Source organism: Palaemon carinicauda, chromosome 11 (genome assembly GCF_036898095.1).
Source record: "Palaemon carinicauda isolate YSFRI2023 chromosome 11, ASM3689809v2, whole genome shotgun sequence".
Taxonomy (NCBI): domain Eukaryota; kingdom Metazoa; phylum Arthropoda; class Malacostraca; order Decapoda; family Palaemonidae; genus Palaemon; species Palaemon carinicauda.
Genome location: NC_090735.1, coordinates 143,746,329 through 143,768,431, shown reverse-complemented (window position 1 = coordinate 143,768,431; position 22,103 = coordinate 143,746,329). Strand labels below are relative to the sequence as shown.

The 22,103-nt window shown below is 49.1% G+C and overlaps 1 protein-coding gene across 1 annotated transcript in view; it reads right to left on the bottom strand.

Annotated features, from left to right (window-relative positions):
* The window catches only part of LOC137649516 (uncharacterized), a 108,102-nt gene that overhangs the window by 52,630 nt on the left and 33,369 nt on the right, over nt 1–22,103 (bottom strand). The window contains exons 2-3 of the mRNA XM_068382500.1: nt 18,496–18,636; nt 18,100–18,321 (exon numbers count right to left, since the gene is read on the bottom strand). Of these exons, the coding sequence (XP_068238601.1) occupies nt 18,100–18,321; nt 18,496–18,636 (363 nt within the window). The remainder of the gene's footprint in view (nt 1–18,099; nt 18,322–18,495; nt 18,637–22,103) is intronic.

Here is a 22,103-nt window from a genome sequence, read left to right as displayed (position 1 = left end):
CTCCTTCGAAAAGCCTCTAGCTCTCGAGAGTCTTTCGATAGTCTGAAGGCAGTCAGACGAAGAGCGTGGAGGCTTTGGTGTACCTTCTTTACGTGTGGCTGACGTAGAAGGTCTACTCTTAGAGGAAGACTTCTGGGAACGTCTACTAACCATCGAAGTACCTCGGTGAACCATTCTCTCGCGGGCCAGAGGGGAGCAACTAACGTCAACCTTGTCCCTTCGTGAGAGGCGAACTTCTGCAGTACCTTGTTGACAATCTTGAATGGTGGGAATGCGTAAAGATCCAGATGTGACCAATCTAGGAGGAAGGCATCTATATGTATTGCTGCTGGGTCCGGGACTGGAGAGCAATATATAGGAAGCCTCTTGGTCAGCGAGGTTGCAAAGAGATCTATGGTGGGTTGACCCCAAGTGGCCCAAAGTCTCTTGCACACATCCTTGTGGAGGGTCCATTCGGTTGGAATTACTTGACCTTTCCGACTGAGACAATCTGCTAGGACGTTCAAGTCGCCCTGGATGAACCTCGTAACTAGGGAGATGCCTCGACCTTTTGACCAGATGAGCAGGTCCCTTGCGATCTCGCACAACGTCAGTGAGTGGGTACCTCCCTGTTTGGAGATGTACGCCAAGGCCGTGGTGTTGTCCGAGTTTACTTCCACCACTTTGCCTCGAAGGAGATACTCGAAGCTTTTCAAGGCCAGATGAACTGCCAACAGCTCCTTGCAGTTGATATGCATGCTCCTCTGACTCGAGTTCCACAGACCTGAGCATTCCCGACCGTCCAGCGTCGCGCCCCAGCCCAAGTCCGATGCGTCCGAGAAGAGAACGTGGTTGGGTATCTGAACAGCCAGGGGAAGACCCTCTCTTAGGTTGATATTGTCCTTCCACCAAGTCAGACAAGACTTTATCTTTCCGGAAATCGGGATCGAGACCGCCTCTAGCGTCTTGTCCTTTTTCCAGTGAAAAGCCAGATGGAATTGAAGAGGACGGAGGTGTAGTCTTCCTAGTGATACAAATTGCTCCAGGGATGACAGCGTCCCTACCAGACTCATCCACAGCCTGACTGAGCAGCGTTCTTTCTTCAGCATCTTCTGGATGGAGAGCAGGGCTTGATCTATTCTGGGGGCCGACGGAAAAGCCCGAAAAGCTTGACTGTGAATCTCTATCCCTAAATACAGAATAGTTTGGGATGGGACCAGCTGCGACTTTTCCAAATTGACTAGGAGTCCCAATTCCTTGGTCAGATCTAGAGTCCACTTGAGATCCTTCAGACAGCGACGACTGGAAGAGGCTCTGAGAAGCCAGTCGTCCAAATAAAGGGAGGCTCGGATGTCCGATAAGTGGAGGAATTTCGCCACATTCCTCATCAGCCTCGTAAATACGAGAGGAGCTGTGCTTAGGCCAAAGCACAGGCCCCGAAACTGGTAAACCACATCTTCGAAGACGAATCTCAGAAAAGGTTGGGAGTCTGAGTGAATGGGGATGTGGAAGTAGGCGTCCCTTAGGTCTAGCGAGACCATCCAGTCTTCCTTTCTGACCGCTGCTAAGACTGACTTTGTGGTCTCCATGGAAAACTTCGTCTTTGTGACAAAGATATTCAGAGCACTGACGTCTAGCACCGGTCTCCACCCTCCTGTCTTCTTTGATACTAGGAAGTGACGGTTGTAAAACCCCGGTGATTGAAGGTCCGAGACTTTGACCACCGCTCCCTTCTCTAGCAAAAGAGATACTTCCAGTTTCAGGGCTTGTCTCTTTTCTTCCTCTCTGTACCTGGGAGAGAGATCGATGGGGGACGTCGCTAGAGGGGGTTTGCGTACAAAAGGGATTTTGTACCCCTCTCTGAGTAACCTCACGGATTGTTGATCTGCGCCTCTCCTCTCCCAGGCTTGCCAGAAGTTCTTGAGTCTGGTTCCTACTGCTGTCTGAAGTTGCGGGCAGTCAGACTCTGCCCTTAGAGGACTTGGATCCTTTCCTCTTCCCTCGCTTCCCTTCGGCACGAGCACCTCCTCTGCTGGAGGCTCTGCCACGAAAGGGCGGAATAAAACGAGACGCTGGAGTGTCTATCCTCGGTCTAGCAGACAAAGTAGGCAAAAGGGGAGCTTTGCGAGCCGAGGACGCAACTAGATCGTGGGTGTCCTTCTGAACTAAAGACAAGGCAATTTCCTTAACCAAGACTTCAGGAAACAGGCACTTGGAAAGGGGAGCAAAGAGTAGCTCAGATCTTTGGCATGGCGTCACTCCAGCAGACAGGAAAGAACATAGAGACTCTCGCTTCTTCAGGACTCCGGACGTGAATGAGGCGGCAAGCTCGTTGGACCCATCACGGACGGCCTTGTCCATGCAGGACATAATGAGCAAGGAAACATCCTTATCTGCAGAAGAGATTTTCCTACTCAGGGCTCCTAGACACCAGTCTAGGAAGTTAAAGACTTCGAAAGCCCTAAATATACCTTTAAGAAGGTGGTCCAGGTCCGATGGTGACCAACAAATCTTCGAGCGTCTCATGGCAAGGCGGCGGGGAGAGTCTATAAGACTTGAGAAGTCGCCCTGGGCAGAGGCAGGAACTCCCAAGCCGAGAACTTCTCCCGTGGCATACCAGACGCTCGATCTAGACGAGAGTTTAGATGGGGGAAAGGCAAATGCTGTCTTTCCTAAACTCTTCTTGGTCTCTAACCAATCTCCCAACAGCCGCAAAGCTCTCTTGGATGAGCGAGAGAGAACGAGTTTAGTAAAGGCAGGTACGGTAGCAGGCACGCCTAATACAAACTCCGACGGCGGCGAACGAGGAGCCACAGAAACAAAGTGGTCAGGGAACAACTCCTTAAATACAGCCATGACTTTTCTAAAGTCCAAGGATGGTTGAGTTGCCTTAGGCTCATCAAGTTCTGAAGGTTGATCCTCTTGTGTTTCAGCAACGTCCTCATCTGATAGCTCCTCATCCGATAACTGATGAGGAAACGGCAAAGGAGTGGGCAACGTTTGACTCGCCGAGTCCGGTCGCACTGGTGCATGCGTGACGGAGCCGGACGCAGCGTCATGGAACTGCTGCACAGTCTGGGAACTGTCAACAACCATGGTTGCGCGAGGACGCACAGCGTCCACCCGAGACTGTTTAGACCGTCTGGGTTGTGCAGTCAACACCATACCGGGTTGCGGAGGTTGACGCACCGCGTCAAAACAAGTCACCTCTGATGGTTGATGAACGTCCTGAACGTCAACAACCACCTCCGTGCGTCGCCTAACGTCAACGTGCGGCTGGCAACTCACACTGGGTCGCATCGGTGGAGGTACTACCCCAACTGGTTGACGCGAGAAGGCTACCTCAACGTCAACAGGACGCACAACAGACCGCTTGGATGGTTGTTGGCCAGAAGGTTCAGCAGCAACCTTCTCCGCATTGAAGTCCTCCATCATGGACGCAAGCTTGGACTGCATGTCCTGCAGCAATACCCATTTAGGGTCGGCGGAAGCAGGTGCGGCAACAGACGGGGTGAGCGACTGAAGCGGCACAGCTTTGCCTCTCTTAGGCGCCGAGCAGTCATCAGATGACGGCAACGAGTCCGAACTGTCCCAGAGGCTACAACCGGGACGTTGGACTTGTCCTGAAGGGACCGACTTACGCTTCAAAGGTCGGGAGACCTTGGTCCAAGGTTTCTTACGAGAAACACCTTCGGACGACGAGGTAAAAATGGGCTCTCTCGTCTTACGTTGGTAGGGGCGATCTTGGGGAGATACGCCTGATACCATAGAGGGAACGTCTGTTCGCTGATCAAGGCCTCTCGAACCCATGAGTCGTACGACATTGCTTCTCCCCTGGGCTTGGGAGCTTGCAAGAGGTCCCGGACTAGGAGGACGACAGGCACGAACAGACGAACCCTCAAGCGCAACACTGTTCACAACACTTTGAGAAACACTAGGCACTTTAACACTTTCCGCCGCGGCACTTTGGCACTTTAGTTCCTTTACGTCCGCCATGAGTTGATTGCGGTCACTTGCAAGGGCCTCAACTCTCTCCCCCAAGGCATGGATAGCACGCATCATTTCTTGCATCGACGGTTCCTGAGTGCTAGGAGGGGGGTTAGGAACAACCACTACAGGGGAAGGATTAGGTTCAGGGGCATGTGGAGAGGAAAAATCTACCGACCTAGAAGAACTTCTCCTTACCCTATCTCTCTCTAGTCTGCGTGTATATTTCTAAAATTCGAGAAAATTGAATTCCGAAAGGCCCACGCATTCCTCACACCGATCTTCCAATTGACAGGTTTTACCCCGACAATTGGAACAAACAGTGTGAGGGTCGAGAGAAGCCTTTGGAAGACGCCTATGACAGTCCCTAGCATTACATTTTCTGAACTTGGGAACTTGTGAAAGGTCAGCCATTTTGAATTAGTCAAGGGAAAATTCCAAAAAACTATCTAAGTCATCAACAATTAATCCGATCCAAAAAAGAGTTCAAGGATTTATTTGAAGAAAAACACCTGTACTGCGAAAGCTCAAACCAAATTAAAGTACTTCACCAAATATGATGTGAAAAAACTCCAGGTTCAACAGCGAGTAAAGTACGTCTTGTCGACACGTCGACAGAGAAGAAATTGAGTCTTTGTTTATATCGAGAGTGGTATCTGGCCGACAGTTGGCGCTGGTGGGCACACCCGCAACCTGTATAGCGATCGCTGGCGAGTTTTTACTGTTTTTTGTCTGTCGAGCAACAGAGTTGCAACTATTATATATTCACCGGCTAAGTTAAATATTTAAAAATATGATTTGAAATGCATGATGAAAAACATTTAAATAAGTGATCAGTGATATGACAATATTTTCTCCCTAATAAAGTTAGAATTTATATCAAATACAGTATCCTATTAGCTGATAACAGTCTTATTTGCCAAATCCCTGGATAATGAACTTGGTCTTTACAATCAAACCTCAGTTATCTAGCTTCATTTGTTCAAGAAGGTTGTTTGAACACATTTGCTTGAAAACCCAATAAATTTTCCCAGCATGAATAAATGGAAGTTGGCTTCACCCATTCCCAGATGAAAAAAATAACTTGTTATACCGTAAAGAATTTTTACAGAAAATTTACAATAATACCATGTATAGAATTATACAAGCCAATAAAAACCACAATTAATATGTTTAATTTTTCTTTGCTGGTAACAATAAGAGTTGGTGTCCTTAGTGAAAAGTAACAAGAACAGAGAAAGATGATCTAATTTTTTTTTTTTTTTTTTTTTTTTTTAATTCTTTCTATTGTGAATTTCACAACTTTTCTTTTTGGGCTATCATTATTATATCCTTATACAAAAATCACAAAAACACAAAATAGACAAAACAGTTTACAGCAATCTTTTGAAAGTAAGCACCGACACTTAGCTATTTGAAAACTGTGTAGTTTTTGCTTCAGCAGCATTAGGCAATTGACGTCATGTGTCTAATCTCAACAAGTTCCAAGAAGCCGTAATTTTTCTTTCAATACCAAAAACTTGGTTGCTGACTCGTACATTTTTTTGCTCACAAAGTACAGTACTGTGCTCAAGAGGCAATTTTCCTAGACAGGAAGCATCGAACATCTGAGGTTCCAATGTACAAAATTTGTAAAAATGTGAAGATCATTGATCCTTTCATTGATCAATATTCATTAGGAAGTTATTTAGAACAAGTTAAGAAATTATATAAACAATACTCCCTGTTATTTGCACGGTTGAGCAGCCTAGACCATGGTTATTCATATGTGCACATAATCACAAGATAGTAGCGTGACCTTGAGATCAGCTGATGACTACCAAAAGTAAAACAAAAGCAATTGTTGATTACTGAAATGCTCCTGAATTTTAAAAGTAGAATACCAACAAACTTTAATAAATTCCAATTAAATGTCTAAAGAAATATGAAGATATAATTAACTATAAATGAAATACTGTATGAAACTTTAAAAATAAACTAACTGGCGTACTCATACGCGCATACACACAGAATGTCTTCATATGATAACTAATAATAATGACTATAAACGAATTGTGTAAAAACTACTTAATCCTATAACATATTGTTGTTGATGTAATATTTACAATGAAGAAATTTTGAATTAGTTAAAAAATTGCAGTATATAAACGATACTCTCTGCCAATCATCGTATGTACGCATTCTCTCGATACAGCAACGGAACCTTGAGATCCGTGGATCACAACCAAAGATATAAAAAAAACAGCAATAGTTGATTGTTAAATGTTTCCAAAATTGAATAATAGAATGCAAATATTCTTTGATAAAGCATATAATATCCTTTGAACCAAGAAATAAAAATAATGATATACAGTAAAAAAATATTGATAAAATACAACTGAGATGATTACAGTATCATGACGCAACATAAATCTATAGAAACTTCCCTTTTCAAGTTCTACTTAGGTCCAGATCGAGTTATGACACGTCTCTACGTCCCTACCTCAGTCGTAAGTCGACAGCTAGCTGTACTTTGCTTAACAATTAACATCTGAACCAATTTTAAACAATAACAGATACACTGGAAAATCAGAAAAACATTGCAATCCAACCTAAGACATTATTTGTTTCCAGTACAAATATAAACCTTCATCCTTTACTAAGGAGGAGATAACAGCAAAGTTGGAATATGACAAATTCGAAGATAATTTGTATTTTTCCTAACCATACAAACCTTAGCTATTTACAAAGGGTTTACTTTTAGCGCAGCTGAAATGACGAGCCAATAGTTTTTAACGAGGGTTAATTACCCCCGCGCTAGTTAGCGGGGGGTGGGGAAGGGTAGCTTGCTACCCCTCCCCCCTCCACACACCGGTGACTTGCTTCACTTCACTTAGAGGTAGGACTTGACTTGGGGGTCAGGGATGGCGGGCACATATGTGTAAATAGCTAAGGTTTGTATGGTTAGGAAAAATACAAATTATCTTCGAATTTGTCATTTGTTCCGTAACCGAAATACAAACCACGCTATTTACAAAGGGTGACTTACCCCTTAGGAAGGGTGGAAAGTCCCCAGCCTTACTGACTTCGGCTTGCCCGGGGGCTCGATCCCTTAGTGAGCAGCACTAGAGAGAGGGAGCCCCTGTACCTCACAGGTTCCTAGCATCGCTAGGAACGAGTGGCCTACATAAGTAGTGTGAGGAGGAGAGTGTGACTCGTCCTATGAAGTTGACCTTGAGACCTTCAGATAGGAATTCTAGGATAGGACGTTCCCCATACCACCTCGTCAGGGTATGGGAGACGCAACAGTATTAAGCTTAATACTAGGAGCACAAAGAAGCATGGGTTACCTGCAGAGGTCGAGGTCAGCTATGCGAGGACCAGGATGCTGCTTCCCCAAGAGAGGGGAGAATGAAGAAAGAAGTAAGGGTCAGACATACTCTTTCATTCACACAGACTAAGACCGGGTAACAACGCCCTCAACCTACTGCTACTTGTCCAAAAAGGAGCCTGAGGTTAGACCAGCTGTTGTGCAGCCACCACAGGGCCGATAGAGAACGTATCGAGGCTCCTGTGGGTCACGTCTTGCAGGTAGTGGGCTGTGAAGGTCGTTTGACGCTTCCAGACCCCCGCTTGAAGTACCTGCGTCACAGAGAAGTTTCTCTTGAAGGCCAGGGATGTAGCAATACCCCTGACATCGTGGGCCCGAGGGCGACGTGACGGAGGAGGGTCAGGATTCAGGGCATGGTGGATAACCCTTCGAATCCAAGCAGAGATGGTGTTCCTTGTGACCCTCCTCTTTGTCCTGCCTGTGCTCACAAACAAAGCTCGCACATGAGGACGGACTGCAGCCGTTCTCTTCAAGTAGTACCTCAGACACCTCACTGGGCATAGTAGCAGCTGGTCTGGGTCGTTTGTTACAGAACGGAGACTCGCGATCCTGAAAGAGTCGAACCGAGGATCCGGCACTCCAGGATTCTGAGTCTTGGCCACAAACTCAGGGACGAACCTGAACGTTACCTCCCCCCATCCCCTTGAATGGGCGATGTCGTACGAGAGACCATGAAGTTCACTAACTCGCTTGGCCGAGGCCAAGGCGAGTAGGAAAGCCGTCTTCCAAGACAGGTGGCGATCGGAGGCCTGGCGTAATGGCTCGAAGGGAGGTCTCTTGAGAGACCTGAGAACTCGAACCACGTTCCAAGGAGGGGGTCTCACTTCCGACTGGGGGCAGGTAAGCTCATAGCTACGTATGAGTAAAGAGAGTTCTAGCGATGAAGAAATATCCACGCCCTTCAATCTGAAGGCCAAGCTTAAGGCTGAGCGATAGCCTTTCACTGCCGAGACAGAAAGGCGCATTTCTTCTCGCAGATACACAAGGAAGTCCGCTATTGCTGGAATAGTGGCATCGAGTGGAGAGATACCCCTTCCACGACACCAACCACAAAAGACTCTCCACTTCGCTTGGTAGACTCCCTCAGAGGACCTTCGCAGGTGCCGAGACATTCTCTCCGCAACCTGTTGCGAAAAGCCTCTCTCCGCGAGGAGACGCTGGATAGTCTCCAGGCGTGAAGCCGAAGCGAGGCTACGGCCCTGTGAGGGACACCGGAGTGGGGTTGTTTGAGAAGCTCGTGTCGTGGAGGAAGCTCCCTTGGGAGTTCCGTCAGGAGTTGCAGAAGGTCCGGAAACCATTCCGCGTGATGCCATAGCGGAGCTACTAGAGTCATGGAACAGTTGACCGATAGTCTGGTCCTGTTGAGCACCCTTCTCATCAGACAGAATGGTGGGAAGGCGTACACGTCGATGTTGTCCCACCGTTGCTGGAAAGCATCTTGCCAGAGTGCCTTGGGGTCCGGGACTGGTGAGCAGTACAGGGGCAGCTTGAAGTTCAAGGCTGTCGCGAACAAGTCCACCGTCGGGGAACCCCACAAAGTCAGGACTTTGTTGGCTATCTGAGGATCCAAAGACCACTCGGTACTCACTATCTGCGAAGCCCTGCTCAGACTGTCGGCGAGCACATTCCTCTTGCCAGGAATGAAGCGAGCTGATAGTGTTATCGAGTGGGTTTCGGTCCACCTCAGAGTCTCTACTGCAAGATGGGATAGCTGTTGCGAAAAAGTGCCTCCCTGCTTGTTGATATAAGCCACTACCGTGGTGTTGTCGCTCATCACCACCACGGAGTGACCCGCCAGGAACCGTTGGAACTGTTGAAGGGCCAGAAAGACGGCCTTCAATTCTAGCAGGTTGATGTGTAGGCACTTTTCTGATTCTGACCAAAGGCCTGAGGCCCTCTGGTTCAGAACGTGCGCCCCCCACCCTTCTTTTGACGCGTCCGAAAACAGAGTCAATTCCGGGGGAAGGACGAGAAGACTCACTCCCTTTCGCAGGTTCTCGTCGGCCAGCCACCACCGCAAGTCCGTCTGTTCCAGAGACCCCATTGGGATCAGAGTGTCCGGGGAATCGGATCCTTGATTCCACCGGGACTTGAGCCGCCATTGAAGGGATCTCATCCTGAGGCGGCTGTTTGGAACCAGACGGGCCAGGGAGGATAGGTGGCCCAAGAGACGCAACCACGATTGGGCGGGGAGTTCTTTTCGCCTGAGGAAAGGTTCCGCCACCCTCCTCAGCCTTGCTATCCGGTCGTCTGATGGAAAGGCTTTGTGGAGATTGGTGTCTATTAGCATGCCTAGATAAACCAGTCGCTGGGACGGCTGCAGAGAGGACTTCTCGAGGTTTACCACGATCCCCAGATCCTGGCAAAGATCTAGAAGCCTGTCTCGGTGTCGAAGAAGGGTCGACTCCGAGTCTGCTAGGATCAGCCAATCGTCTAGGTAACGAAGGAGACGAATGCCGTTCCTGTGCGCCCAAGTCGAAATCAGGGTGAACACTCTGGTGAACACCTGAGGAGCTGTGGAGAGACCGAAACACAGCACCTTGAACTGGTAGATCTTGTTGTCTAGGCAGAATCTCAGGTACTTCCTGGAAGACGGATGGATTGGGATCTGGAAGTACGCATCCTTTAGATCCAGTGTACACATGAAGTCTTGTGGTCTCACCGCAAGTCTGACTGTGTCTGCTGTCTCCATGCTGAACCGGGTTTGTTTGACAAACCTGTTCAGAGCCGAGAGATCGATGACGGGTCTCCAGTCTCCAGTAGCCTTCTTTACAAGAAAGAGTCGACTGAAGAAGCCTGGAGAGCCGTCCACGACCTCCTGGAGAGCACCCTTCTCGAACATGGTCTTGACTTCGGCCTGAAGGGCCAGCCCCTTTGCCGATCCCATGGCATAGGAGCTCAACGACACTGGATTCGCTGTCAGGGGAGGTTGAGATGACGTGAACGGGACGCGATAACCTTGGCCGATCACCGAGATCGTCCAAGCATCGGCCCCGAGATGTTGCCACCTGCGGACGCAACGCTGAAGGCATCCCCCCACAGGTGGACACGCAGGGGGACTGCCACCCCTAGGGCTTGCGGCCGCGGCCGCCACCCCTAGAAGTCTTGCCTCCCCTGGAGGACTTACCACCCCTCTTGACCTTGGCTGGAAAGGGCTGGGGCTTAGACACCACTTTCTTAGCTGCCGGTGCCTGTTTTGGAGCCTTACGAGGCTGTTGCTGCTGTTGTGGCGGGGCTGGAGGCTTATAGGGCCGAGTTGTAAGGGCCCTGTGGAGGAGGGAGTCCGTGCTGGATTTCCTCCACCTCTCAGCTGTTCGCTCCAAGTCTTGAGGCTCAAACAGGCTCTCCCCCAGGAGGGAGGCATGTCGGAGCCTACACACATCTACGGCGGGGACCTTCGGATGGAATCTCTCGGACACAGCATCGCGACGCTTCAACACCGAGTTGGCCCACAGGGTGGTAACCTGGTGCGCCAAGAACTCGATGGAGCGGGTGCCCGAGAGCAAGAAGGTCTCTAGGGCCTTCCTATTGGTCTCCTTGGACAAGTCCTCAGATCGCAATAGGATGCCCAGAGATCCTAACCAGAAGTCCAGCCACGAAGTGGCCTGCATGGCACACTTAGCGACCTTCTCGTGGTTAAGGATCTCTGCCGCCGAGAACGACACCTGCCGGGCAGAGAGTTTCTCCAAGGGAACTCCCTTCGCCAGCTCCTCCACAGAGTGATGGAGCGGAAGAGCGAGGTTGTGCTCACCCAGGATCTCGAAATACCTCCTCTGCTGAAGGCGAGGAGGAGGGATGAGTTTGTTCCCGGCAGTGGAACGACTGGAGGAGGCAAGAAGTGCGAGCTGAGCATTGGCCCTAGCTCTGGCACTCTTCAGCCCCCGAGACCAGGGCAGAGCTGCACTGGTCTTAGGGGCCTTCCGAACGTCGAACACTTCATCCAGAATTGTGTCTTTGCCTTCACGGGGGGGGATGACTGGATCCGTAAGACTGTTAAGTTGCCTTATCAGGCTTAGGACCTGCCAGAAGGCATGTTCGGACTCTTGCTGTTCTCCTCCCTGCGGGCTGGCAGCTAAGTCTCCTGCCCCAGGAATCTCTTCCTGGGGTGATACGTGGACATTCCCCTGGGTAGTCATGGGTTCCTGTCGAATCCTTGCAGAGGATTTAGGGATGGTCTTGGAATCCTTGGGCTCCCTCCTAGGAGGGATACAGGATCCCAACAACGAGGTTCGAGGGGCCCCTTCCTCACGAGACAATTCTCCTGCCTGAAGCGAAGTCTCCCCCCCTGGTGCCGGGGGGAAGACTACCGGTCCACTGGACTCACCTGAGGACGGAAAGGCCTCGTCCACGGGAGAAGGAGAGAGTACTCGTGCAGGAGAGGGGACCCTCGAGACCGACCTCTTGGGAACCAACTTCGCCCTGGGGGAAGTCACCACGAAGTCCACTCCTCTCTTTCTCTTCAGCGTAGGAGAGACAGCCGCTGGTTTGGTACCCTGGCCGGCGAGTGCTGGTTTCATAACCCTCACTAACGCCCGTGCCAGCGGACCAAACCAAGTCTGCTGCTCAAAGGACACAGAGTCCGAAATCCTCGCTAAGGTGAAAGGGATCGGGCGATCCTTTGGAGTGGACACGACGGTACCTGCCTGAAAAGAAGGTGGGGAAGAATGCTGTAATGACCTGTCCTCGTCCTGCAATACCAACCTGTGCTTGGATGGAGGTGATCCCGAGTGCCGTCTAGGAGCACGCGTCCCTGCTGCTACCACCGGCTGTGGAATTCGCCGCGAACTATGGTCGCGCGAGGGTGAACGGTCGCGCAAAGGCGAATGGTTGCGCGAGTGATCGCGCGGGCGCACAGGCGAGCGGTCGCGCGGGCGCGCAGGCGAGCGGTCGCGCGGGCGCGCAGGCGAGCGATCGCGCGGGCGCGCAGGCGAGTGGGCGTGAGGGTGGGCAGGTAAATGAACACGTGTCCGAGGCGACGAACGCAAGCGATGGCGCGACGGCGAGGGATCGTGCTGCCGCGTAGGTGAAGAAGATCGCTGGCGATAATGATCACGTGATGGTAAGCGATGGCGAGCAGCATGTGAAGGTGAATGATTGCGCGCAAGAGGGCGGTCGTTCAGGGTATTGCGATGAGGAGCAGCATGCGTAAGCGGGCGATCGTTCAGGGTTGTGCGATGGCGAGCAGCATGCGCCGGTGAATGATCGCGTGAAAGGGTGCGATGGTGATCAGCATCCGCAGGAAGGCGATCGTTCAGGGTTGTGCGATGAGGAGCAGCATGCGTAAGCGGGCGATCGTTCAGGGTTGTGCGATGGCGAGCAGCATGCGCAGGTGAATGATCGCGTGAAAGGGTGCGATGGTGATCAGCATCCGCAGGAGGGCGATCGTTCAGGGTATTGCGATGAGGAGCAGCATGCGAAAGCGGGCGATCGTGCAGGGTTGTGCGATGGCGAGCAGCATGCGTAAGCGGGCGATCGTGCAGGGTTGTGCGATGGTGATCAGCATCCGCAGGAGGGCGATCGTTCAGGGTATTGCGATGAGGAGCAGCATGCGTAAGCGGGCGATCATGCAGGTTCGTGCGATGGCGGGCAGCATGTGAAGGTGATCGCTGGCGAACTGGTGATCGCTGGCGAGCTGGTGATCGCTGGCGAGCTGGTGATCGCTGGCGAGCTGGTGATCGCTGGCGAGCAGAAGGTCGACGCGTGTCCTGTGAGAGGATAGGTTCACGAGCAGGAACGGGAAGATCGCTGGCGCGTTGGCGAACATGTGTTTCTGACACACGATGGTGAGCAGGGAGTTCAGCAGGAACTAAAGGGTGGTCAGAGACCGCAGGGCGATGGTCCTCAAATGAGCGCTGACGCTCGGAAGAGAGCTGACGAGCAGGAGAGCGCTGGCGAGGGGGGCGAACCTCAGGAGAGAGCCGACGAGCAGGTGAGCGTCGGCGAGCAGGAGAGTCTTGGCGAGCAGGAGATCGTCGACGAGCAGGAGATCGCTGGCGAGCAGGAGAGCGCTTGTGCGCTGGCCCTGCTCGCGTAAGGGAAGAATCCCTTAGCCCCGAAGGGACCGTTGCCCGTCGGGTGACGAGTTCTCCAGAAGGCGAAGATCCGGCAGGAGATGGAGAGCGGTCCGCAGAGAGGTTCAAGGAGGGCGGAGTAGTCGGTTGAGGCTGACGAGGAGAGTCCCCCCCGGAGGACGAAGACCCAAAAAGGCGCCTCTTAGTCCCCCTGTAAGGGGAAGGGAGGCCCTTGTGGCGTAGAGGGCGGTGAGCCTTACGGCGGAGGCGGCCTCGGGGGAGATCGTCGGGACCATCGGTCCTCCGAAGGGGAGTTTCCTTCAAAACACTTCCCTCAGAAGGAAGCTGGGCAGCAGTCGAGACCGAAGGACTCACTTCCCCCTTCGAAGGATGCACGGAAGGAGGAGGAGAGCCTAGAGCACCAACACCAGCAACAGCACCTGCGTCGGAAGGCCCAGCCACGTCGGAGGCCTCTGTCACCACGACGTCGACAATAGACAGAGGGTCTACCTCCGCTACCACCGGCGACTGTTTAACAGCGGCCCCCAACGAGACAAGGTCAATAAGAGCGACCCTGGAGGGCAAGCCCTTAAGCCCCAGGGACGACCAAATCTGCAACAGATCATCACTGGATAAAGTATTATTATAAATAACCTCCCCCGGAGGAGGAGGGGGAACCGCCTCGCTATGGGAGGCGACGCCCTCTCCCCCCACCGAAGGTAGGGAAACAGAACAAGGGCCTGCGCTCCCACTCGGACGACTCTCCTTAGGAGGCGGACGAGGGGGAGCTTCGGAGGAGGTTTGGGCGGCGGAAGAAGAGTCCCGAGAACCTTCCTCCTTCAAGGCTAACCCCGGAGGAGAACGGTCTCTCTTGGACTTCTTCTTACGCCGACGGCCAAACCTCTCCCACTGGGAGGCAGACCACTCCCTGCACTCACGGCACATGTTATCCTGGTCGCACCGTCGGCCCCGACATTGAGGGCAGAGGGTGTGAGGATCCGTAATCACGTCCGACATGAAAGTCCCACAAGGACGGCCGGCAACTCCAGGGCATGTCCGCATATTAAATAAAAGAAAATAACTGAAGGTCAACTTCCAACCAATCACACAAGCTGTAAAGAAAAAGAAGAAAATTAAAGGCTGTCACGAAGGCGATGAACAGACACGTCTGATCACCGCCGAGCCAAAAGTGAAGTGAAGCAAGTCACCGGTGTGTGGAGGGGGGAGGGGTAGCAAGCTACCCTTCCCCACCCCCCGCTAACTAGCGCGGGGGTAATTAACCCTCGTTAAAAACTATTGGCTCGTCATTTCAGCTGCGCTAAAAGTAAACCCTTTGTAAATAGCGTGGTTTGTATTTCGGTTACGGAACAAACAGCCGTTAAAATTTTATAACGACTATTAGTTGGCTAGTGGTTACCAGCTGAGTGCGGGAAACCCCCAAACCTCCTGCTTACTCACTGAGTACACACTTTGATAGCAGGCGTCAATAAGGACGAACGTTCTCGCTGCCTAGAAATTTTTGGTAGTTATTCTAACATTAATTCTTCTATTTCCAGCGTGTTTGCGACTTCAGTGCTTAAATGAGGATGCCTACTAAAGTATCAGGGAGAGGGCATCACTTTTTGTGACCTGCTTGCAGAGGACACTCTTGCAAGCAAGACTCCCCCTGTGATGAGTGTTGGAAGTGGTCATCCTCCTAGTGGGAGATGTATGGCTGGAGTAGGAAAAAGAAGTCTTAGAAGGCATTCTTCGGCTTTGGGGGTCTTCCTTGCAATCAAATAAGTCCACGCTTCTTTCCCTGAGCCACCATACATTGCCTTCCAACACTTCCACGTCAACCTCCAAGTCAGTGAAGAGTGGTGGACCTTTAACCTTGAAGCAAGTCCCAAGGCATGGAGACCTTCCCATTTCCTCTAGTGAAAGAGGTGAATCTCCTCTTTGGGGGTAGTCTCCTGTTCCTTGTCTCTTGTTTGCAGGTTGACAATGCCTAATATTTGGTGTGGCCCTCATTTGAACTTTAAGGTCTTACCTCCAAAGAGTAGCTGGTGGAGCCGATTGCTTTTAGGGCTTTGCCGGAGCAGGTTGCAGCTCCTGTGAGAGAAGTCATCGGCTTTTCTCCTTTGAAAGCCCAAAGGAGGGAGTCACACCTGTCTGGGCTGTTACCTTCAAAGCAACCTTCCACAAACCTCACAAGCGAGGAAGAGTACCTTCTTAGGGTCAACGATCTCCAGACCTTCACTCCTACAGCAGGAGGCATACTCCTCAGCAATCTAGCTCCCTTGAGCATGCTCGCAAGATTGCCAAGTAACTTTCTTCAGGACATTCCTTGACAAATCCTCAAGGGCAACCAAGAGCACTGACATAGTCTGTGGGGCGAAGACAAGGTAAGGAAGTATCAGAAGAGTGCTACTCTGACCTCTTTGCAGGGAGGCAAGGCAAGGAAGCAAAAGAAGAACACAACTCTGACGTCTTTGTAGCCCGAAAAAGACTACAAGAGGAAGCAATTATCTTGCGCGATGCGTGAGGGGGATGACTGGCAGGCAAGGCCCTACAACCCAAAGGTCTAGTGAGCGAAGGTCTAGAAATTGGCAGGCGAGCAGGCGAAGGAGCAGTTGATGAGCATCTCGCGGGCGAGGAAGTAGGTCTCGCAGATCATTTACCAAAAGGCAATCTTAAATCTCCTCCCAAAGAGAAGAGATCCTGCCCAGCCTTATGAGAAGGCAAAGAAGAGCAGCGAGAATCTCCAGGTGAACGCTAAGAAGGGAGAGCAGAGGCCGACCGAAAAGGCAGGGACTCCAGCAGATGACGACCAGCGGAGGTTCCGGAGGGTTCAAAAGCAAGCTATTTCAGAGAAGACAGCATTGAGTCGGTGTTCTGACAATGTTTCTCCTCCAGAAACATTTGAAACTTTTCCTTCGACAGTGAATCTGGAATGTCCAGCGAAGGCCACAACAGCCAAAGGGTGCCCATTCTCTGTAAATCAAGAGAAAGAGAAGAATTATGGGAACCACTCCAAATAGGTGGCACAGTGTCCCACAAGGAGAAATGACAGAGCCTCTCTGCAAGTCAGATGACCATCACCATTACTGTACCTGACTGCCCTTTGAAGGAAGACAGCAGGGAAGAGTCATAAGGGAGAGTTTCAGGAGTAGTAAGCCAGGAATTCTTAGACTTCAAGGAAGACCCAGAAGGCAAAGAATCCTTTTGGCCCTCTTCTTCCTCCTGCCAAACAACACCCCATGGGAGGATGACCACTCCTTATACTCTTCATAAACTTCCCTTGTGTCCTGACATGAAACGAGAAAGGTGGACACAACACCCAACCTTCCCCTTCCCTCTATATTCAAGATCCATTTGGCTGTCCCAGAAACTTCCGGTTTGCAGAACTGTACTGTCCCTCCTTCTTGAAGGTGACGACCGAGTGCTTAGTCCCAGGGTACTAAGCAAAAGGCTTAGTAACCAACGAAGAGAAAAGGAAGGGGGAAGAAGTTAGTAGAGGAGAAAGAGCAAGAGAAAACTCTCCCAATTTCTTTGCCAACAGGAAACACTGACATTACCACTCTATTGACTTCTCACTTGGGCAAGTCAGGCATGCCCAGCAGATAAAGATGATAATCACCATCACTATCAGGCACAAAGGAATGACCAACACTCGGGCCGGATCATATAATTTCCTACTGAAGGGAAATCCCCACACAAGCCAAGTTATGCTTCTAGAGAAGACATCATCTCCCTGTTTGCCAGCGTCAATGATTTCTTCAGATATGCAGTTCCGCCCTTCACAAATGTAAACATCACATGGGGCAGAAGGTTTGTATACTCATAGAAACAAAATTCACTTTACAACATGACTACTTCTACTGTGCTTCCACTGCTAAGAGAAAGAGATCATAAACACTATTCCAAGAGAAGTACACATTTAGTAAGAGGAGCAGCAACAAATAACTCCCCTCTCAAGGCAGCTAAAAACTAAAGTGGTGATACAGTCACATAGGCAAAAGACTCCTTCTGCCTACCTCCCATACCTTGTTAATGATTCAATAGCCATCCCTAATCCACAGAGGAAATAGCCTTATTTAAAGGATAAAAGGTTTGTATCCACATAAGAACAAATAAACTACCAATGATGAAACCATTACAGTAAACTATTGCATTCCATTTCAAAACATGCTCCTAAAGTAACAGTATGTAACAAAGAATTTTTCCTTCTTTTCTAAACTAAGTTCCAAAGAGCTTTCAAGTCTGTAGTAGATAAACTGGAACAAACATTAAAAATTCCATCCAACACTAATCTTTTGTCACAGTCATAATTTGTGGTATGAAATATTTATACTATACAATGTAAACAATTCATAACACAAAAGCTACCATTTCCCTACCTTTTCCATTTCCTAAGCAGAAAAAATTTTCATAGACAGTACATAGAGATAAGAAAAAGTTCAAACATGCTAGGATCAAACTTGTGTAGAGTGATGAGAAAATGATCAATATCATTCAAACAAACATGCTAAGATTAAGCAAAATATGTATAGTGATAAGGAAAAAGGTCAGTACAGTGTCATTCAGAAAACATGCTAGGATTAAACAAATGTATAACATTGGGATATGAACAGTGCATCTCAACTTTTTATACATGTATATAATAAGAACTATTGAAAAAATTGTAAACTTGTCAGAGAAATAGGAATCTGATCTGAGTAATTTACTATGTATTACTGTATTTACAGAAAATTAATCAAACTTCACACTTACTCTTCTTTTATCCTCCTCCTCTTGTCGTATTCTCTCTCGCCATGCATCAATTTTTTCTTCCTCTTTCTTGACTAATTCTCTCTGTTCTTTTCTTTCTTGAACTTTCAATTTATGCAGTCTCTTCCTTTTAATTCTTTTCTTTCTTCGTTGGCAAATCAGTCGGCGGACATCTTCAAGGAAGACTGGGTCTCGGAATTTCTGTGTGATACCATCTAATTCTACCTGAAGGATAAATATATAAGAGTAGTGTTTAAACTTTTATTACCTTTATCTAAATAATTTTTCCTTGTAATGGATAAAAAAGTAATATCATTACTTCGATCTAATATGAACTACTGTACTGTATTAAAATCAAGCTGAAAATATCAACACCATCTAGTTTTACCAGTACTTTACCTTAATTTTTTCTATTTGAGTTATGAGTTCCCACAAAGATTGGCCTTCCTCATTCTTCATGAGAATAAAGTTCTCCTTCAGTTGAATTAACCTTCTAGTTAATGTTCGAGATTGACTAACCATCTGCTGAACTTCTATTAGCTGTTGAAAAAGAATTTTTTCAATTGAATATTAAATTTACAAAACATGTTATTTTCATTAGTAAAATAAATTTTTGAATATACTTACCCGATAATCATGTAGCTGTCAACTCCGTTGCCCGACAGAAATCTAAGGAGGGATACGCCAGCTATCACAATACTAGAAGGGGGTGTACTAACAGCGCCACCTGTGGCCAGGTACTCAAGTACTTCTTGTTGACACCTCCTCAATTATTCCTCGATCCCACTGGTTCTTATGGGGAGGAAGGGAGGGTCAATTAAATCATGATTATCGGGTAAGTATATTCAAAAATTTATTTTACTAATGAAAATAACATTTTTCAATATTAAACTTACCCGATAATCATGTAGCTGATTCGCACCCAGGGGGGTGGGTGAAAACCAGTGAACAAGATTAAAGGATAGCCAAGTATCCCCAAATTTCATATAACAGTTATCTCTAATAACAAATGAAATAATAAGTACCTGGTAAGGAAGTCGAATTGAACCGTTACTCTGCCTCTTTTTTAAGTTCGTCTTCCTTACTGAGCGCAGCGTTCCTCTTGGAGGCTGAATCAACCCAAGGTGCTAAAGTATATAGGGTTGCAACCCCTACTAAAGGACCTCTACACAACCTTTAACCTAGGCGCTTCTCAAGAAAGAATTGACCACCCGCCAAATCAAAAGGATGCGGAAGGCTTCTTAGCCTACCGTAACAACCATAAAAACAACAAAAAGAATTCAAGAGAAAAGTTAAAAAGGTTATGGGATTAAGGGAATGTAGTGGCTGAGCCCTCACCTACTACTGCACTCGCTGCTACGAATGGTCCCAGGGTGTAGCAGTTCTCGTAAAGAGACTGGACATCTTTCAGATAAAATGATGCAAACACTGACTTGCTCCTCCAATAGGTTGCATCCATTACACTCTGCAGAGAACGGTTTTTATTAAAGGCCATCGAAGTAGCTACGGCTCTTACTTCGTGGGTCCTTACCTTCAGCAATGCAAGGTCTTCCTCCTTTAAGTGAGAATGTGCTTCTCTAATCAGAAGCCTTATATAATACGAAAGCCCATTCTTGGACATGGGTCTCGAGGGTTTCCTGATGGCACACCATAAGGCTTCTGACTGTCCTCGGAGAGGTTTAGACCTCTTGAGATAATATTTGAGAGCTCTGACAGGGCAAAGAACTCTCTCAAGTTCGTTACCTACCATGTTGGAAAGGCTAGGTATCTCGAACGATCTAGGCCAAGGACGTGAAGGAAGTTCGTTCTTTGCTAGGAATCCAAGCTGGAAAGAACATGTAGCAGACTCGGTCGTGAAACCAATGTTCTTGCTGAAGGCATGAACCTCACTGACTCTCTTAGCTGTTGCCAGGCAAACGAGAAAAAGAGTCTTGAGGGTAAGGTCCTTGAATGAAGCTGACTGGAGAGGTTCGAACCTAGATGTCATAAGGAACCTTAAGACTACGTCTAAATTCCAGCCTGGAGTGGAAAGACGACGATCTTTAGACGTCTCAAAAGACTTAAGAATGTCTTGAAGGTCCTTGTTGGAAGACAGGTCCAAACCTCTATGGCGGAGAACTGAGGCCAACATACTCCTATATCCCTTAATCGTAGGAGCTGAAAGGGATCTCTCATTCCTAAGATGAAGCAGGAAGTCAGCTATTTGGGTCACAGAGGTATTGGTAGAGGATATTGAATTGGCTCTACACCAGCTTCGGAAGACCTACCACTTAGACTGGTAGACCCTACGAGTGGAAACCCTTCTTGCTCTGGCAATAGCCCTGGCTGCCTCCTTCGAAAAGCCTCGAGCTCTAGCGAATCTTTCGACAGTCTGAAGGCAGTCAGTTGAAGAGCGTGGAGGTTTGGATGTAACCTGTCTACGTGAGGTTGACGTAGAAGGTCCACTCTTAGAGGTAGAGTCCTGGGGAAGTCTACTAGCCATTGTAGTACCTCTGTGAACCATTCTCTTGCAGGCCAAAGGGGAGCAACCAGCGTCAGCCGTGTCCCTTCGTGCGAGACGAATTTCTGCAGAACCTTGTTGATTATCTTGAACGGAGGGAATGCGTACAGGTCGAGATGGGACCAGTTCAGTAGAAAGGCATCCACATGAACTGCTGCAGGGTCTGGAACAGGAGAACAAAACAGAGGAAGTCTCTTGGTCATGGAGGTGGCAAACAGATCTATGGTAGGTTGACCCCACAAGGTCCAAAGTCTGTTGCACACACTCTTGTGGAGGGTCCATTCCGTGGGAATGACCTGATTCCTTCTGCTCAGACGATCTGCTGACACGTTCATATTGCCCTGGATGAACCTCGTGACTAGAGAGAGGTTTAGACTTCTTGACCAAATGAGGAGGTCCCTTGCGATCTCGTAAAGGCTCCTCGAATGGGTCCCCCCTTGCTTGGAGATGTAAGCCAAGGCTGTGGTGTTGTCCGAGTTCACCTCCACCACTTTGCCTAGCAGGAGGGACTTGAAGTTCAACAGGGCTAGATGAACTGCCAGCAGTTCCTTGCAGTTGATGTGGAGAGAACGTTGTTCCTCGTTCCACATTCCGGAGCATTCCTTTCCGTCCAAGGTTGCACCCCAGCCCGAGTCCGATGCATCTGAGAAGAGATGAAGATTGGGGGTCTGAATGGCCAAGGATAGACCCTCTCTGAGAAGGAGGTTGTGCTTCCACCACAGGAGAGTGGTCTTCATCTCTTGGTTGATAGGGATAGAGATTGCTTCCAGGGTAGAACTCTTGTCCCAATGAGCTGCAAGGTGGAATTGAAGAGGGCGGAGGTGGAGTCTGCCCAGCTCGACAAACAGGGCTAGGGACGAGAGAGTCCCTGTGAGACTCATCCACTGTCTCACTGAGCAACTGTTCCTCTTCAGCATGCTCATGATGCACTCTAGGGCTTGGCTTATCCTGGGGGCCGATGGAAAAGCCCGAAAACTCTGACTCTGAATTTCCATTCCCAGATACACGATGGATTGTGAGGGAATGAGTTGAGATTTTTCCAAATTGACTAATAGACCCAGGTCTCTGATAAGGTCTAAAGTCCAATGAAGATTCTCCAGACAACGACGACTCGAGGAGGCTCTCAACAGCCAGTCGTCTAGGTAGAGGGAGGCTCTGATGTTTGACAAGTGAAGGAATTTGGCTACATTCCTCATCAGAAGGGTAAAGACCATAGGAGCTGTGCTTAGGCCAAAACACAGGGCTTGGAATTGGTAGACGACCTTTCCGAAAACGAATCTTAGGAAAGGTTGGGAGTCTGGATGAATCGGAACGTGAAAATAAGCATCTTTCAAGTCCAATGAGACCATCCAGTCCTCCTGTCTGACCGCTGCCAAGACCGACTTGGTTGTCTCCATCGTGAACGTCAGCTTGGTGACATACTCGTTGAGAGCGCTGACGTCCAGCACAGGTCTCCAACCTCCTGTCTTCTTGGCCACAAGAAAGAGGCGGTTGTAGAAGCCCGGGG